Here is a 14596-nt window from a genome sequence, read left to right on the forward strand (position 1 = left end):
TCTGCCGTGTCAGCCGCTCCTCACAGCTTTGTGTCATAAGCAAACTTGCTGAGGGTGGACTCTATCCTATCATCCAGGTGCTTCAGGAGAAAACACCAAACTTTGACCATAGCTGAATGAAAACAAACATAGTTAAAAACTTCATTGGTGGAAATAGTCTCCTAACATCAGCTTCCATCTCTTCCAGTGCCACAACTGCCATGCGTGGGTGCCACCACCTTGCAGCAGAGCTGAGTCTGTGCTGTGAACCCAGAAGGTGCTGCCCTGGTGCAAGGGTGGAGTTCCCTGCGTAGGACTGCAGTGAGTGGCCCTGCTCAGGAAAAGGAGATTTTGGGGGTTATTTTTGCATTGTAGTGCTCGGGAATCCCAGTCACGGCCCAGGATTCCACCATGCAAATACCATAGAATCATAGGGTCATAGGGTCATAGGGTCATAGAATATCCTGAGTTGGAAGGAACCCACAAGGATCACTGAGTCCTACTCCTGGCTTCACACACCGCCACTTGAAATCCAATGTCTGAGCGCAGTGTCTAAACATTCCATGAACTCTGGCAGCATGGGGGTCTGACCACAGCTCTGGGGAGTGTTCCATGCCCACCGCCCTCTGGTGCAGACCCTTCTCCTAACCCCCACCTGCCCCTCCCTTGACAGCTCCATGCAATTCCCTCGGGCCCTGTCGCTGTAACAGAGCAGAGCTCAGCGCTGCCCCTCCGCTCCCTGTGAGGAGCTGCAGCCGCCATCAGGCCTCCCCTCAGCTCCTCTGCTCTGGGCTGAACAATCCAAGGGACTTCAGCTGCTGCTCACACACTGTGCTCTCCAGACCCTCCACCATCATCTCAGTCCTCCTTTGGATGCTCTCCAATAGTTTTATGTCCCTCTCATATCGTGGCTCCAAACCTGCACCCAATGCTGGAGGTGAGGTCACAAAGCACAGAGCAGAGTGGGACAACCTCTTCCCTTGCTCGGTAGCAGCGCTGGGCCTGATGTACCCCAGGGCAGGGTTGGCCCTTTTGGCTGCCAGGGCACACTTGCTGGCTCGGATTCAGCCCACCATCAGCTGGAATGCCCAGATCCCTTTCTGCAGGGCTGCTCTTCAGCATTTGCCCCCACTGAAGCAAACTCAAGCCTGACCAGAACTCCGTACAAGCATGACACCAGCAGGGACAGCGTCCAGAAACACCATTTGGGGATTTGGGGGTTGATTTATGTGGCCCACGGCTGCGTTGGCCGTTCCTGTCACCTGTCACTGAGACCACGGTACGGACAGAAGTCTGTTTTTGGGGGAGGGAGAGACTCGAGGGGACTCCAGGACCTTCAGGGGAGTGAGGGGGGGGGGGGAGGGGGGGACGGCTGCAGGAGGAGGGGGGTGGCGAGGCGATCCGCAGCCGCCCGCTCACGCTGCGGGGCCGGCCGAGCCGATCGGTGCCGATCCGCTCCGAGCATTGCCGCACGTGGGTACGTGACGGCGAGCCGGGCCGGCGGGGCAGCGCGGCTCCTCCTCCCCCGGCGCCCGCCGGCGACTGGGCGCCGAGGCTGCGGCGGGCGGGCGGGCGGGCGACGCGGGGCGGGGGGTGGTTGCCTCCTGCGCGGCGGAGCGGGGCGCAGCGGCAGCCGGGGCCGGAGGCGAGCGGCCCGCGCGGGCGAGGGCGGGAGGCGTCGCGGGGCGGCGGGGACTGCAGGGCAGCGGCGGGGGCTGCGGGCGGGGTCCGCCCCGCGGCCGGCTGCCGGTCTCTCCGCCTCGAGCCGGGCTTCGCCGGGTGCTGGTGGTGCGCTCTCCCGCCGCGGGGCTGCACAATGGCAGTCGTTCAGTAGGATGGATCCTGCCGTGGCTTTTGTTCTGCAGATCCACCCATCCTCCTAGCAGTCAAGTGCCAGGCTATGGTTGTCTCTTTGGGGATCCTTCTGCCGCCTTCTGCCGGTGTCTCCGATGAGGTTTTGGCCTCGGCCGGGATTTCGCTACCTTACTTTTCGTTTGGCTTCGCGCTGAAAAAGGGATTTTTGGTTTTTGTTTTTGTTTTTTTTGTGTCTCTTCACGCTTTTGGTTACAATCCAATGTTGATCTAAGGGGAATAACCGTTGAGCCCGGCTGAAAAAAAAAAAAAAAAGCATCCATTGAAAAGTCTCAAAGAAATATACCACGTGAGGAAAAAAAAAAAAAAAAAAAAAAAAACCAACCCCAAAGCCAACAAAATAAAAACCAACAAAAACTGTGAGAAGATCGGAATATAACCGCCTTTTCTATGATAAAACTGGTGCCCCTCTTCAGGAGAACTGGTCTCAATTTATTATTATGCAACCGCAAGGATCTCTTCTTTCTCAGGGTGTATAAGCTGCTGGATTGCTTTTCGCCCAAATCAATGTGGTTTCTTTGGAACATTTTCAGCAAAGGATCGCATATGCTGCAGTGTCTTTGTGGCAAGAGTCTTAAGAAAAACAAGAACCAAACTGGTAAGCAATGCATTGCACCGCGTTGTTTTCCTTTATGCTGCCCTGTCTGTTGCTCGCCGAGGTAGATCTGCAATCCTGCCGAGAAGGGGGGATAGAGCGAGGCCGGCACGGACATGCATGTATGTGTATGAATAAGCAAGGAGCGGTACGGATTAGCTTCAGCCACCGTCACCACGGAGAAAATGTATAGATATCTATGACCAAAGGCGACCCCAGGCCGGGCCGCATCTCCTAGTTTCGTGGGCTATTTCTGAGGATGAAACTTTTATATCGGAGGGGCAGCCGGAGCATTCCCCCCACCGTCCCCAGAGCCCACCCCCGGGGCCACCGGCTGGGAGGGGGCCCGGCCTCGTGCGTGCTGCTGCCAGCCGGCCCTGTACCGCACTTTGTGCTCGGTTTGCAGCGCGTTCCCCCCTCCGCACCCACCCACTTCCCTCGGCTCTCTGAAGTCAAGCCCCCCCCCCATCTTAGCACTCCCCCCTGGGACCTCGGGCCAGAGGGGGGCGGTGAGGAAAGGGTCACTTTCCTTGGGCCGCTGCCCGGACGGACACCGAGGCGCTGTGCCCCCCACCAGTCCGTCGCCCGTTGCCGGGCCGACCCCTCCGCTCGGCCCCCGGCCCCATGGCTGCCTGCAGCCGGCATCGTGAGCTTCGCTCCGGTCCGGCTCCGACAGGGGAAACTTGCGGTGCATTACATAAGAAATGCAAATGCGGCTGCCCCGGGCCGCCTGGCCCGGTGGGTCACGCTGCTGCTGTTGCATTCTTCCCTCCCGCTCGGGGCGGCCGGGATGCGGGCGGGCGGGCGGGCGGGGGAGCCGGCGGCTTTTCAGGGAAATACGGCCCTCCCACCCGCCTCCCCCGGGCCTGGGTCCCCCCGGCGCCTGCCTGCTCCCCCCGGCCAGCGGGGTGTCCGCAAGCACCTGCGGGCGGGGGGAGGCGAGGGATGCTGCGTGTGTGTGCGTGGTGCGGGTGTATGCCGGCTGCCCTGCAGCGGCAGCTCCCGAGCAGGAGGCTCCTGACGCCGGCACTGCAGTGTAGTAGATCATAGGCTCTCGTTTCCTCTCTGACACCCCAACACCAACAAGCGGCAGCCCTGGCAGCCCGCACCCCTCTCCGCCCCCGGCTCTCGCTTTGCCCAGCTCGGTGCCGCTGCGGAGCTGTGGTGGGCGTCTCGGCGGATTTATTGGCCCCACACCTCCCCAGGCTCTCCTGTTCCCTCCCGGCTCTGCAGCAGCGAGCGGCCACCTCTCGGAATACCAAAGAGGCCGAAATGCCCCGCTGGGGGCTGGGGAGCGGTCGCAGCGCTCAGCTCCCGCGGGCTCCTCTCCCCTTTGGCGCTGCAGCGAGCCCGGGGGGTGGGAGGGGGGATGCTGTGCTTCCCCCTGGGGCGGACCGGGGCAGGGCAGCGCGGGGGGGCGGCTCCTGCAGGGCCGTGAGCGCAGCGCGGTGCGGAGCCGAGGGGCGATATGCTCCGGGAAAGGGTTCAGGGCCGGAGTGGTCTGCAGCCCTTCCAGCCCGCATCCCTGGGATCAGACCGCAGGCCGGGGTCAGGGGGTCCCCATCCGGCCGCTCCGCTCTGAGCGGAGGGATGCGAAATCTCGGCCCCGCACTGAGCGGCGGCTGCTGGGGAAGGCTCGGCCGGGCCGCCGGTATTTGGGCAACAGGCGCTGCTGCTCCGCGGCACTTCCCCTGCGCCAGCCCCGCGGTGCCCGCAGGACAGCGGCGACTCTCCTGCCGATGGCTCCTCCCGGCCCCCCGCGCCCCCACCCAGTCCTTCACCCACCGAACTTTTCGAGAGCTCTTGAGTCTCCCGAGGCACAGCTGCTGCTGAGCCAACCGGGCAGAAAATCGGGCAGGTTGGGCAGCTGCGACCGCAGGTTGCTCAGCTATTTTCGGCCTGATGCACTTTTTTTTTTTTTTTCTTTTAACCCCTTGAGGTAGCCACTTTCTTTACAGCAGTGGGTGGCTCTTGTCCAGGTGCTCTGTACTGTGCCCTCTCCGTGTGTCCACCTCCTCCAGGGCTCGGCGGCCGCCCCAAGGGCTCTGCTGTGGCTCTCAGCACAGAGCAGAGTGGGGCCAGAGCGTGGGGAGCACAGTGGATGGTGCCTGGGGCTCTGATGGGGCTGAATCAGCTGTGGGCTATCTGTTGGAATGCTTTGTTTCAAATTAGAGATCCTGGAAAGTGCCTTTTGCTTCCTGTAATTATTCACCTCCATTACGGGAAAACTTTGAGGATGAAGTGTGGTTTTGCTTGCACTGATTCTTCTTGTCGGGCTTAAGGGGTTATGGGGAAGGAGAGTACCTCTGGGTGTCTTTTAAAGCAAACAGAGGAAGAACCAAACATTTTTCACCCAAAGCCAGCTGCCCATGGGAGATAGGTTGGCTGGCTGGAGAGGGACATGCCCCCATGGATCACATTTCCCCCTTGGTGGCATCCAGCAGACAGAGGATGTATCACATTTCCTCTCCATTTACCTCCAAGGAGAGGCATCTCTCCAACTCAGTCAGGGGTGCTGACAGGAGAGTGGATGGAAATTGGCACTGCTATTAATATGTTGCTGATAAAGGAGTTTAGTTTCTGGTATTATCAATCTCAGATCAATCTCAGGCACAAAACCTATTTAAAAAGAACTTCTGACGTGCGGGTTGTGCCTAAACCAGGATCTCTGTGTCATCCCCATAAAGCAGTCAGGCTGTTCTTTCATGGCTGCTCATCGTTTAAAAAAGTTTCTAAGCATAGTCATGCAAGATGAAAACAGAAGCTTGGGTCCTGCTCCTAAGATCTATGGTGACCATTGTTAGCTCTATGTGAAGTAAACTGGGGCCACCGCTGCTTTTCTAACTCATGGAAAACAAACCTCTCACTGAAAGTCTAAGGGCCTCAGTAGGAGCTGCAGGATTGGGCCCTTGGAGTTCCTTTCAAGCATATTTGAAAGCATCTCTGACTGCCTAACCCCACCATTCCTACACTGTTATGAGATCCACGGTGTGTTTCTTTCCCTTGGATGTAAAATTGCCTATTTATGTGTATCTCACCTACTGAAGTTCTGTCCTCTGTGGAATACATTTTCTAAATTTATACAAATTTGATTATTGTTGATCAAATTAGATTGCATATTCTCCTTGTTAAGGGGTGAAATTTATGCCTGCTCATGAATCCCCCTCCTGTGGTGAAATGCTTACACCCAGCTCAATGTCTGCTAATGATGGACCATTTATAACTGAGTTCAAATATACAAAGGATGATTTATGCTTAGAGAAAATATGATAAATGTATTTACAGCTATCATTTGTTTAAATATTTATGTGTATGCAGTTTTCCTTTGAGAATGATATTTATTCTTACCTGCTTAGATTATGCTAAGTATATTAATTTTCAGCTAAAATTCCCATTGACTCCAAGTTTAGGGAAGGAATGATTTAGACATTCAGAACTGGTCTCCGTGCAAAGGTTTTCTGCCTGGTCTATAAAAACATCATCTGAAGAGAAGAGTGAGCTTAAAACTGGAAATCAGTTTTTCAAGAGGACTTTGTGACATTAAAAAAAGCAGCAGCAAAGCAGCACAGCATTACAGCAACTGCGTAGTGGTAGTTTGTGGGGTCACTACTGAGATTTCTGTGTAATTGCAGAATGAGATGCTGTACGTCTAGAAGGTGATTGGCCAGATGAAGTGGCTGTGTGCAGACCGAGCTGTGCTGAGTACTCACAGACGTCAGTCTGCAGTGTGCCCGTAGCACTGCGTCCTGCTGGAGCGGGCTGCTTGTGGCCAGGGTGATCCTGTTACTTTGGGAGCAGTGGCTCATTTCTGTACCTCATTCTGCTGAAGGTCTCCCTTGTGGTTTTGGACACACCGTTCCTGCCCTGTGCCTGGCTTTTCTGCTTGTTAAAAACTGCAGACAGTTTCTAACACTGCACGAGCGTGCTGCTGATGGCTTTGTTTTGCTCATTGTGTTTCAGTGGATAATAGCTTTTTTGGAGACAAATTACTAGACAAGTCTACAGAACAACTTACTGAGTAACAAAACATTGCTTTTAAATGCTAAAATCTCTGTTGTGAAAAAACCTGTTGCGATGTCGCAGAGGCTTGAACAATTAATGTACCAGGCAGCTACTTGCCACTGTATGGAAAGGCTGCATACAGCAGGCAGAGTACCTGGAAATAGACTTTGCAGGACTGAGACCATATGTTAGTTCAGACAGAACACACTTCATGCAGCGTGTTTCAGCTGTCAGAACACACTGGGAGCTGGGAGGAAAGTCTTCTTTTTGCAGGCCATGTGATGAAATGCTCAGAGGAGTACATTCGTCTTCAGACTGGGTATTAGAAGAATTATTTATCATGTTCTTGAAGTGGATCCTGACATGTTATGAGCCACTCAGAAGAACTGACAATTATAATTGCAAAGAGATGGTGCTTGTCTCCATGATGGGCTGAACTCCGAGCGAGCAGAACGTATGCATGCAATGTGTCCTTTTGAATATACTGTACACTAAAGGTAAATAGCAAACGAAGCTGCTATTCAAATCAGGAACACACTGTCTTTGAAGAGGATCTTTTTGGGGGTGAAACCTCGAAATCATTAAGTGACAGACTTTTAATGGATAGATGAAATGCAGGCTTTGTGTGTCTGCAGCCTACTCTATTAAAAGCCCTCACATTAAATAGTATAAAGGGAAGTAAATAGTTGCCGATGAGACAGTGTTGAGACGTCAGAATAATAATATCCAGGGTAAAAGTCATTGTACAAGTCAGAATAATAACATCTTCTGTACTGAAGTTCAATATTGTGTTGAACATAACCAATATTTCAATAGTTAGAGAGCTAATACTGGATGGTTGTGTGTGGTAAATAGGATCAAGTGGCACTCCATTGGTGATAGAAATCGATGATGTAATTTTAATGTCCATATTCTGTGTTTGGACTCTGACACCTGCTTATTTCGCTTATAAATTCTAACAGGGAACAGCATGAGGAATTACACTGAACAACTTTACTGTTTGTATGCACAAGGTAGTAGCCTGGAAATTACTTGGCCTGATCATTTGGTGGCACTGAAACTAGCCAGGTCCCACAGGACAGTGGAATTGTACCAAGGCTAAACATTTTAATTCCATTGGAATTGTTCAGGCTTTTCTATTGGACCACGACACAAAATAAGCTGTAATCCCCGATGAAAGATTTGTTTTGAGGAGATTCCAAAAGGGTATGATATGGGAATAGACTTTGCTGTTCTCTCAGAATTCATTACGTTGTCCATGTTTTCTCACATAGCTTTGTAATTCAGAAATATAAGAACAGGATGAGGATGAAGAATATGTAGGACTGGTGCCTCAGCTGTTGAACATCTCCTATCTCCAGCACTGGGCAGTAGCTGGAGTAAGAAAAATATAATAAACAAGGCAAATGTAGATTTGAACCTTCCCCTAATATATCCTACTGTTTTTTCAGTCATTACCGGACTGTCATAAATCTCTTTCTTTTGGCCTCTGTGTTTATCAGGCTCAGAAGGAGCTATACACCTTTGCTTGTCAAAGAGCATTTCTATTCCAGCCTCAAAACCTTTGCATGTCTCCTCGTGAGCTGCATGTAACTGTATGCGTGGAGGGGTTGGAAAAACAAAGGTGGACCCTATTCCCAATTTGCTTTTGTGGTTACTGATGAGGAATTTTTCGGGGGAATCTTATCTGTAAGGTGAAGGTCAATTCCTTTGCAGTGCCTTCTTCCTTGAACTGTCAGAACACAAGCAGCATTCCTATAGTCTCTATTCCCATGCAGATAACTTGCCTTTGCTGAGGATGTGGGATGTCTCTGGCTTCTGAGAACAGAGATGAGGTGGCAACTGACACATCCCTTTGCATGGGGAATCTGCTTTTGTGGTCCTACTGCAGCCAGTGGATTTTCTAGGCCTATGGGGTACAGAAGCACCTTCCACAAAGCACATGTTTCCACAAAGTCCTTCTTCTTGAGGGAAAAGGTGGATATCACTCCTTCAACAAGCTTTTAAGGAATGAAGGTCTAGTGTCACTGAAAACTAGAATTTATACCCCTGTCGAACAGTTGGAACAGAAGAGAGAGCTTGAATATACAATCAAAGTCTTCTGTTTACATATGAACCTCTTGGTTCTCAGCAGGAAATCTAGAAGAATTTCATTGTCCCTTAATGAGGTTTTGAGTTGAAAATGTTAATTTAAAGAAAACAAGTTTGCCGAACTTGTTACTTTTTCAGTAAATGTATTTCTAAGCCTGTCTTGCTACATTTAAATAAGATGCCCAGATAACAGTTCCCAGTTCACACTTCTCATTAGAAAAGCGCTTTGTGGAGTACTAATTCTGCCTGGTAGTTTCAATACGTATCACTCATTGCTAAGATAGGTAAATTTACAGACGTTAAATGACATGAACAGGAACTAACAGTGTAAAACATAGTGGAAAATATAGGAAAAGATGTAGAAAAATAATAAAGCGAGGAGCTCCTTAAATTTTTTTTTCCAGAAGTCATTAGCATAGCAGTATCTTATGAAATAGATTGTCCTATCAGGAATATCTCAATACAAGTTAAATTAATAGTAATGCTTATTAATTCATAGGGCTCATGGCATGAATTAAGCAATTTACAGCTTAGATGTTCTTGCAACTAGAAAGTGTGTGTGGATACACGATACTGCTATTGGTCCCCAAGAATTTGAACCCAAACATGATTTAGATGGATTATCCCACTAAGAGATCAACCCAACATTTCAGATGTGAATTAACTTCAGGCCAAATGTGATTTTGTGTCTTGCGCTCTTTAAGCGTGCACTAAAATCTATGTTTTTAAACGACATTAACAGGTGGATTGAAACTTGTGAGGACTTGTGTCCCTCAGCAATTTCCTCCTAGATCTGATACTTTGTCCCCACATAGTAGTGACTTTCTGGCCCAAAAAAACAAGGTTATACAGACTTTCAGTACCAATATTTGGTAATCTCCTGGCTTTACTCAGATCTGTTGCATCTTCATGAATATGACCTTGATCCATCCCAGACACTTGCAGCCTCCACTGTAACCTTTCACATCCCTGTTTTTTTACCTGCTGCTTGTGCAGACACCTCACATTTTTTCTTTGGATTAGAATCTGTGAGGAAAATTAGCCCTTAATTATGTTTCTTTCTGATGTTTTTAAGTTCTCTACAGTTTGAGTAATTAGCTAGTGACAGTGAGCAGAGCTACCTCACAGGTTATTACTGAAGTAACTGATATTTACGATTGATGATGGATTGTTCTCTGTTTTATGAGGCATGAGCTGTATGAGTGATTAGTTTCTCACTTTCTGCTAATTTACAGTAGCAGAACAGTCACAGAAGAACATAAATGTAGAGGCAGCAAAGCAACAGCGACTGATTAGTAAAAGACAGTAAAGTCAGCAAAAAGGATTCAGAAGGCCCAAGAACAAATGCTACCCCTTTTATTGTCTTGATTATTGCTTGAACATATTTCTTGTTTGAGGATAAAATACTTTACGTGGGATTCTGCAGTTAAAGAAGGGCAACTCAGCTTCTGGGAAAACTTTCTGGGTAATATCACTGATCTTTTCTTCCTTGACCTGGAACAGAGCAGGTTGTGGGTCCTGGCACTGCCTGCTCATAGAGGTGCTACGTGACTCCTTAAAGCTGCTTCCAGGAATTCTCAGAGAACTTCACCTATGTCCATAACTTCATCAGGGTACAGACAGAGTGAACTTGTAGTCTGAGTCTTCTTTACCTCTGATTAACCTTTCATTAAGCTTTGATTAACCTTGTTTGCCGTTCATTGGACTTCACATTTCATACTGCGGTTTGGAGACATTATTGCATGAGAAGATAATAACTTGCCACTGTAATGCAACATACTCTTGGGTTCCTGCTGAGTGGGGACATTTGTGACAAAACAGGTGACTGTATGCATTATTCCTTCCTGTGTTCTGAAATACTGAGCTCTGCTTGCATGCAAAAGAATTTGAAACAGGTTGAAGATTCACCTTCAAAACTCTTTTTCTGTGGAACAGCACCTAAAAAGAGCACAGGGTAGTTTTACAGCAAATATGTCATTATGTAGTGTTTGTGTTGAAGACCAGCATTTTTCTGAGAAAGTCCTTATTTTGTTTCAAATGCTGACAATGGTGGAGTTGTGGAAATGTAATAGGAGAAGAAAAGTGGTTGTAGCTTCCTCAGCAATAGCTGTCTGGGTAAAATCAATGAGTTTAATCATGGTGGGAGGAATGGGTGCCAAGGAAGTAGGAATGGATTCATTGTGATTTTGTGTTCAGCTGTCTTTCCTCATTTCAGTTCGTCTTTGCAGTTTATAAAAGATGATGTATCTGGGGTGTTACTGACATGAAGTGGAGGTGAATCCTGTGATTTGTGGGCACATAAGATATTCTCTCTTCACTGAATGTTTTCAATGGAAATGTAGTTTAGAAGACACTGGCTTTCTTAGTACTATGAAAGCACGTGTCAATTCTGAGCATTGAGGAAAAATGCAATCCAAGGACTTCCTCAAGATGCTGAATTAGACATGGTGCTTGCTCTTAAAAAACCCCAAACCGTTAAACATAATGAGAAGAAAAAAAATATCCTAACGATATGCAGATGAAAAGCATGTCGTGTTTATCTACTTATCTTTGTGACCTCTTAGATGGTTGATCAGAATGATTTTATCCCAGCTGGGCCAGCTGCCTATAGGGCGACAAAAGAGGTGGCAGTTTAGGACCTTATAACCAGAGCAGAAGTAAACTGTAAGTTGTGCAGGCTAGGTTAAAACCTTTTAATAAAATGTCAGGAGAAATGGCAAAATGAGAGGTTATTACATTTTCTGAGACCAATTTTCTTTGGCTTTCAGTGACTAACTGCAATGATTATGGCTTAAGTTGGCTGCCAAAAAGAATACTTGCTAATAAATTTCAGATGGAAGATTGGAAAAAGATAAATACTAAGCCCTTGTAGTCATATATATAGGTTAAGAATTTGGGGGTGGAACTTGATGAAGTTAGAACAAAAGTAAGTCAGAATGTGATGTTAGTACATTAGGTGAGATTTTTTTCTAAAGTGCTATGTAGATGATACTTGAATAGTGTGGGATGCTCTCTCTCCCACTTATTCTCAGAGGGAGATGAAAAACCAGAGTGACAAAAGAAATTATAAAGTAAATAATAAGGGGATTAAAGGAATCTGTAGTCATTTAGAAAGGTTATCAGTAGAAAGTCCTGCAGGCAAGCAAAATTTAGAAATTCTTCAGACTACTTATCAATTGAAGAGCAAACAGACCTGAAATTTAAGGACATTTTCATGAAAAAACATCTATTTCTAGAAGTGTTCCTTTACCAAGGACACATAAGAGTTATATTTGATAAGAGTCTAGATTCTCTGAATGTATTCCATTTATAGCTATCTTGCTAAAGGTGAGATACCCTTGTAAATGTTGCTTTGCTTTCACAAATGCAGGTACTCTCATGAGTCTATTGTTCACTGTTGCACAGCGCTGAAGCAGTGGCCTCCAGGGTGACCTTTGCTGAGTGTCCCGTGCCTCTTGCCTCCTTGCTGGCATATGGATGTCTGCCATCCATCTGCATGAGCATGCCTAGCAGCCCTTGCTATTCTGAACCAGTATGAGCATGAAATGTCCTACACATGCCCCAGCTGCCTGGGTTAACACCTGCAGGCTCACCAGAGGAATGGCACTTGTGTCTGCCTGTGAGGAAGGACAGCAAGCTAACCTTAAACTGTCGATGTATCTGCTGCTGAGAGGAAATACATTCTTTTTCCCCCAAAAAGATTTGATTTAGAAGACAACTGTTAAAATGCAATGTCTATGGTTCTTTGGATCTTTTTCTTGGTGAATCTTTTCAGCAGATGCCATCAACTGGGCAATATAGATGTATCCAACACTGGAAGCATTTACATAGCTTTTTTTCTTTACCAAGATGTTTCAAAGGCATTTCTATGCTCTTGCAGGGATTAGTGCAGGTTTGACATTAATATGAGTTTTTCTTCCTATACTTTTTTATGTCCACAGCCAAGTAGGCCAAGAACATCAGGTGATATTGAGACCACGATCACCATAAATCTCCATCAATAAGCTTGTTCTGGAGATCTTGAAGTAATGTTGAAGGGAGATACATTCTCTTCTTTTTAACAGTTGGCAAGTAAGGATTGTACGACCTGTACTTCATTTGGGCTTTGATATCCTTCCCCCACCTTAAACTCTTCCTACTAGCTGAGAGACAGAAGCCTGAGTTCATACTACTCAATTAAAGAGGGAGAGGGATTCATCCATGGCCAAATGGCTTTGCTGTCTCCTTCCAACCTGAGCATTCCTGTGATTCTATATTTTCTCCATATTGTACAAACTGTATTGTGGTTCAGATGTGGGATTTCTCTAATCTTCAGGCATAGGTTAAATCACTGTATTATATATTTTGATGTTCAGAAAATGAAACTGAAATTTCTTATTTTGTGTTGCTTATACAAAAGGACATGAGGTTCAACACAGAACTGGAAGCCCATGGAAGCAAATGGGAAGTCCTGAACTCAGCCTTGCTTCCTTCCTTGTGAACAGTATAAAAGCATCCTTACTGAAATCATTTATGTATATCAACAAATATCTCATGTAACAGACCTGAATAGGCTGGTAATAAAATAAAGCAAAGTAATTTAACAAAGAGAGGCAAAGCACATTGGTTTTTCCCTAGTGGTTACCAGACTGTAGTATTTCCTGCTTGCTTACATTCCTTATTTGCTCGTGGATTTTTTTTTTTTTTTTGATTGACCCAACAAAGAAGAGTTTTGTTGCAAGAAAATGCTTTCTTGAATTTAGCTGTGTGAACCAACACAACTGAAAGAAATGGAGCTCATTCTAGATGGAGATGCTTGATATTTTCAGAGCAGCTCTTCAGTCCTTAAGCCAAACGTTTAGAAGTAAATGCAGAGTATGACAGATTGAACACTATTAGATATTTTGGAGGTTAACTGGGGCTTATTGTTTAAAAAGTTTGGGAATGATTCAGGAGTTGGACTTGATGATCCTTATGGGTCCCTTCAAACTCAGGGTATTCTATGATTCTGTGTCCTCGTTACCAATAGTCACCACCATCTCTAGCTGATTTGGGTAGAGAGAGCTAGCTGATGTGGTCCAAAACTACCTAAGTAACAAGTGTGGATGACCAAGGGTCTAGCACTTTTATTTAACAGTATAAACAAAGCCAAAGAGGACCAGAAAACCTCTTTCAACTTTGCTAATGCAAGTTTGAGTCTCTTCCTATTAAATAGAAGATATTGTTCCAGGGTAAGGAAGAACTGAAGGACAAGAGTTTTCCTCTATTTCTAAATGAAATCTTTCTCTCCAACTTCACAGACTTGCACTCACTTTCTTTCACACTGACCTTATTAGGGATCACCCCTTCATCTGTGTGTGCATGTGCAACAAAGCTGGTCAGTCGACTGAGTAACGTATTGTTTTACTGCATGTTTATCTTCCATTTGCTGAGCTCTCTGAAATCAGTCTGAGCTGCTGCTGCACATGCTTCTTGATCTTCCTTTTAATTAAAGGATATATATTTCTTCCCACATGGCTATAGGTGCCTCTCTTTCCTTATATAGTTGTGAGGAGCATGAGTAAAGAAATTGCTAGTGATTATTGATGTTTAGTATATTTTAGCAGGCTAAATCTGGGTCATGGTCTGATAATTGAAAGGGTCTGGCTTATAGTCTGACATTATGCTTCAGTGTGTGTATGTGCATTTTACCTGTATTAGTGAGAATTAGAGATCGTAGACCAGTTGTATATATATATTTTAAGGGAAAATCAGTTTGTACCAATAGGAATCACTTAATTCCACCTTCTGAGGATTCAAAAGGTATGTTTACTCTTGCATTAACTGCTAAATACCAGAAGCTTGAATTTAAGCAGGGGATTTTCCTCCTTCTACGAACTCCCTGAAAACCTTAGTGTAGTCCTTACGTGTACTGTTTCTTTGCAAATTATAAATCTGAAGAAACCCAAGGATCATTACTTAATCTGGGATAAAGAAGGGTGTGTTTTTAAGACGAAAAGAAATTATGTGTTTACATTGTGTACAGTGAAGTCAACTGTGAAACGCTCTGGTGTTAGGGTATAGTTTTGTGTTGCCTTA

General features: G+C 46.6%; 1 protein-coding gene across 3 annotated transcripts in view; it reads left to right on the plus strand.

Moving 5' to 3' along the window:
- Positions 1 to 1756: 1756 nt before the first annotated feature.
- FGF14 (fibroblast growth factor 14) overlaps positions 1757 to 14596 on the plus strand; it is a 386590-nt gene continuing 373750 nt past the window's right edge. Inside the window, exon 1 of one of the 3 annotated variants that reach the window (XM_015274265.4) lies at positions 1757 to 2449. In XM_015274265.4, the coding sequence (XP_015129751.1) occupies positions 2242 to 2449 (208 nt within the window). In that variant the 5' untranslated portion in view covers positions 1757 to 2241. The remainder of the gene's footprint in view (positions 2450 to 14596) is intronic. The other 2 variants (NM_204777.2, XM_025141879.3) reach the window with 2 other exon arrangements.

The sequence above is a fragment of the Gallus gallus genome, chromosome 1 (genome assembly GCF_016699485.2).
Source record: "Gallus gallus isolate bGalGal1 chromosome 1, bGalGal1.mat.broiler.GRCg7b, whole genome shotgun sequence".
Taxonomy (NCBI): domain Eukaryota; kingdom Metazoa; phylum Chordata; class Aves; order Galliformes; family Phasianidae; genus Gallus; species Gallus gallus.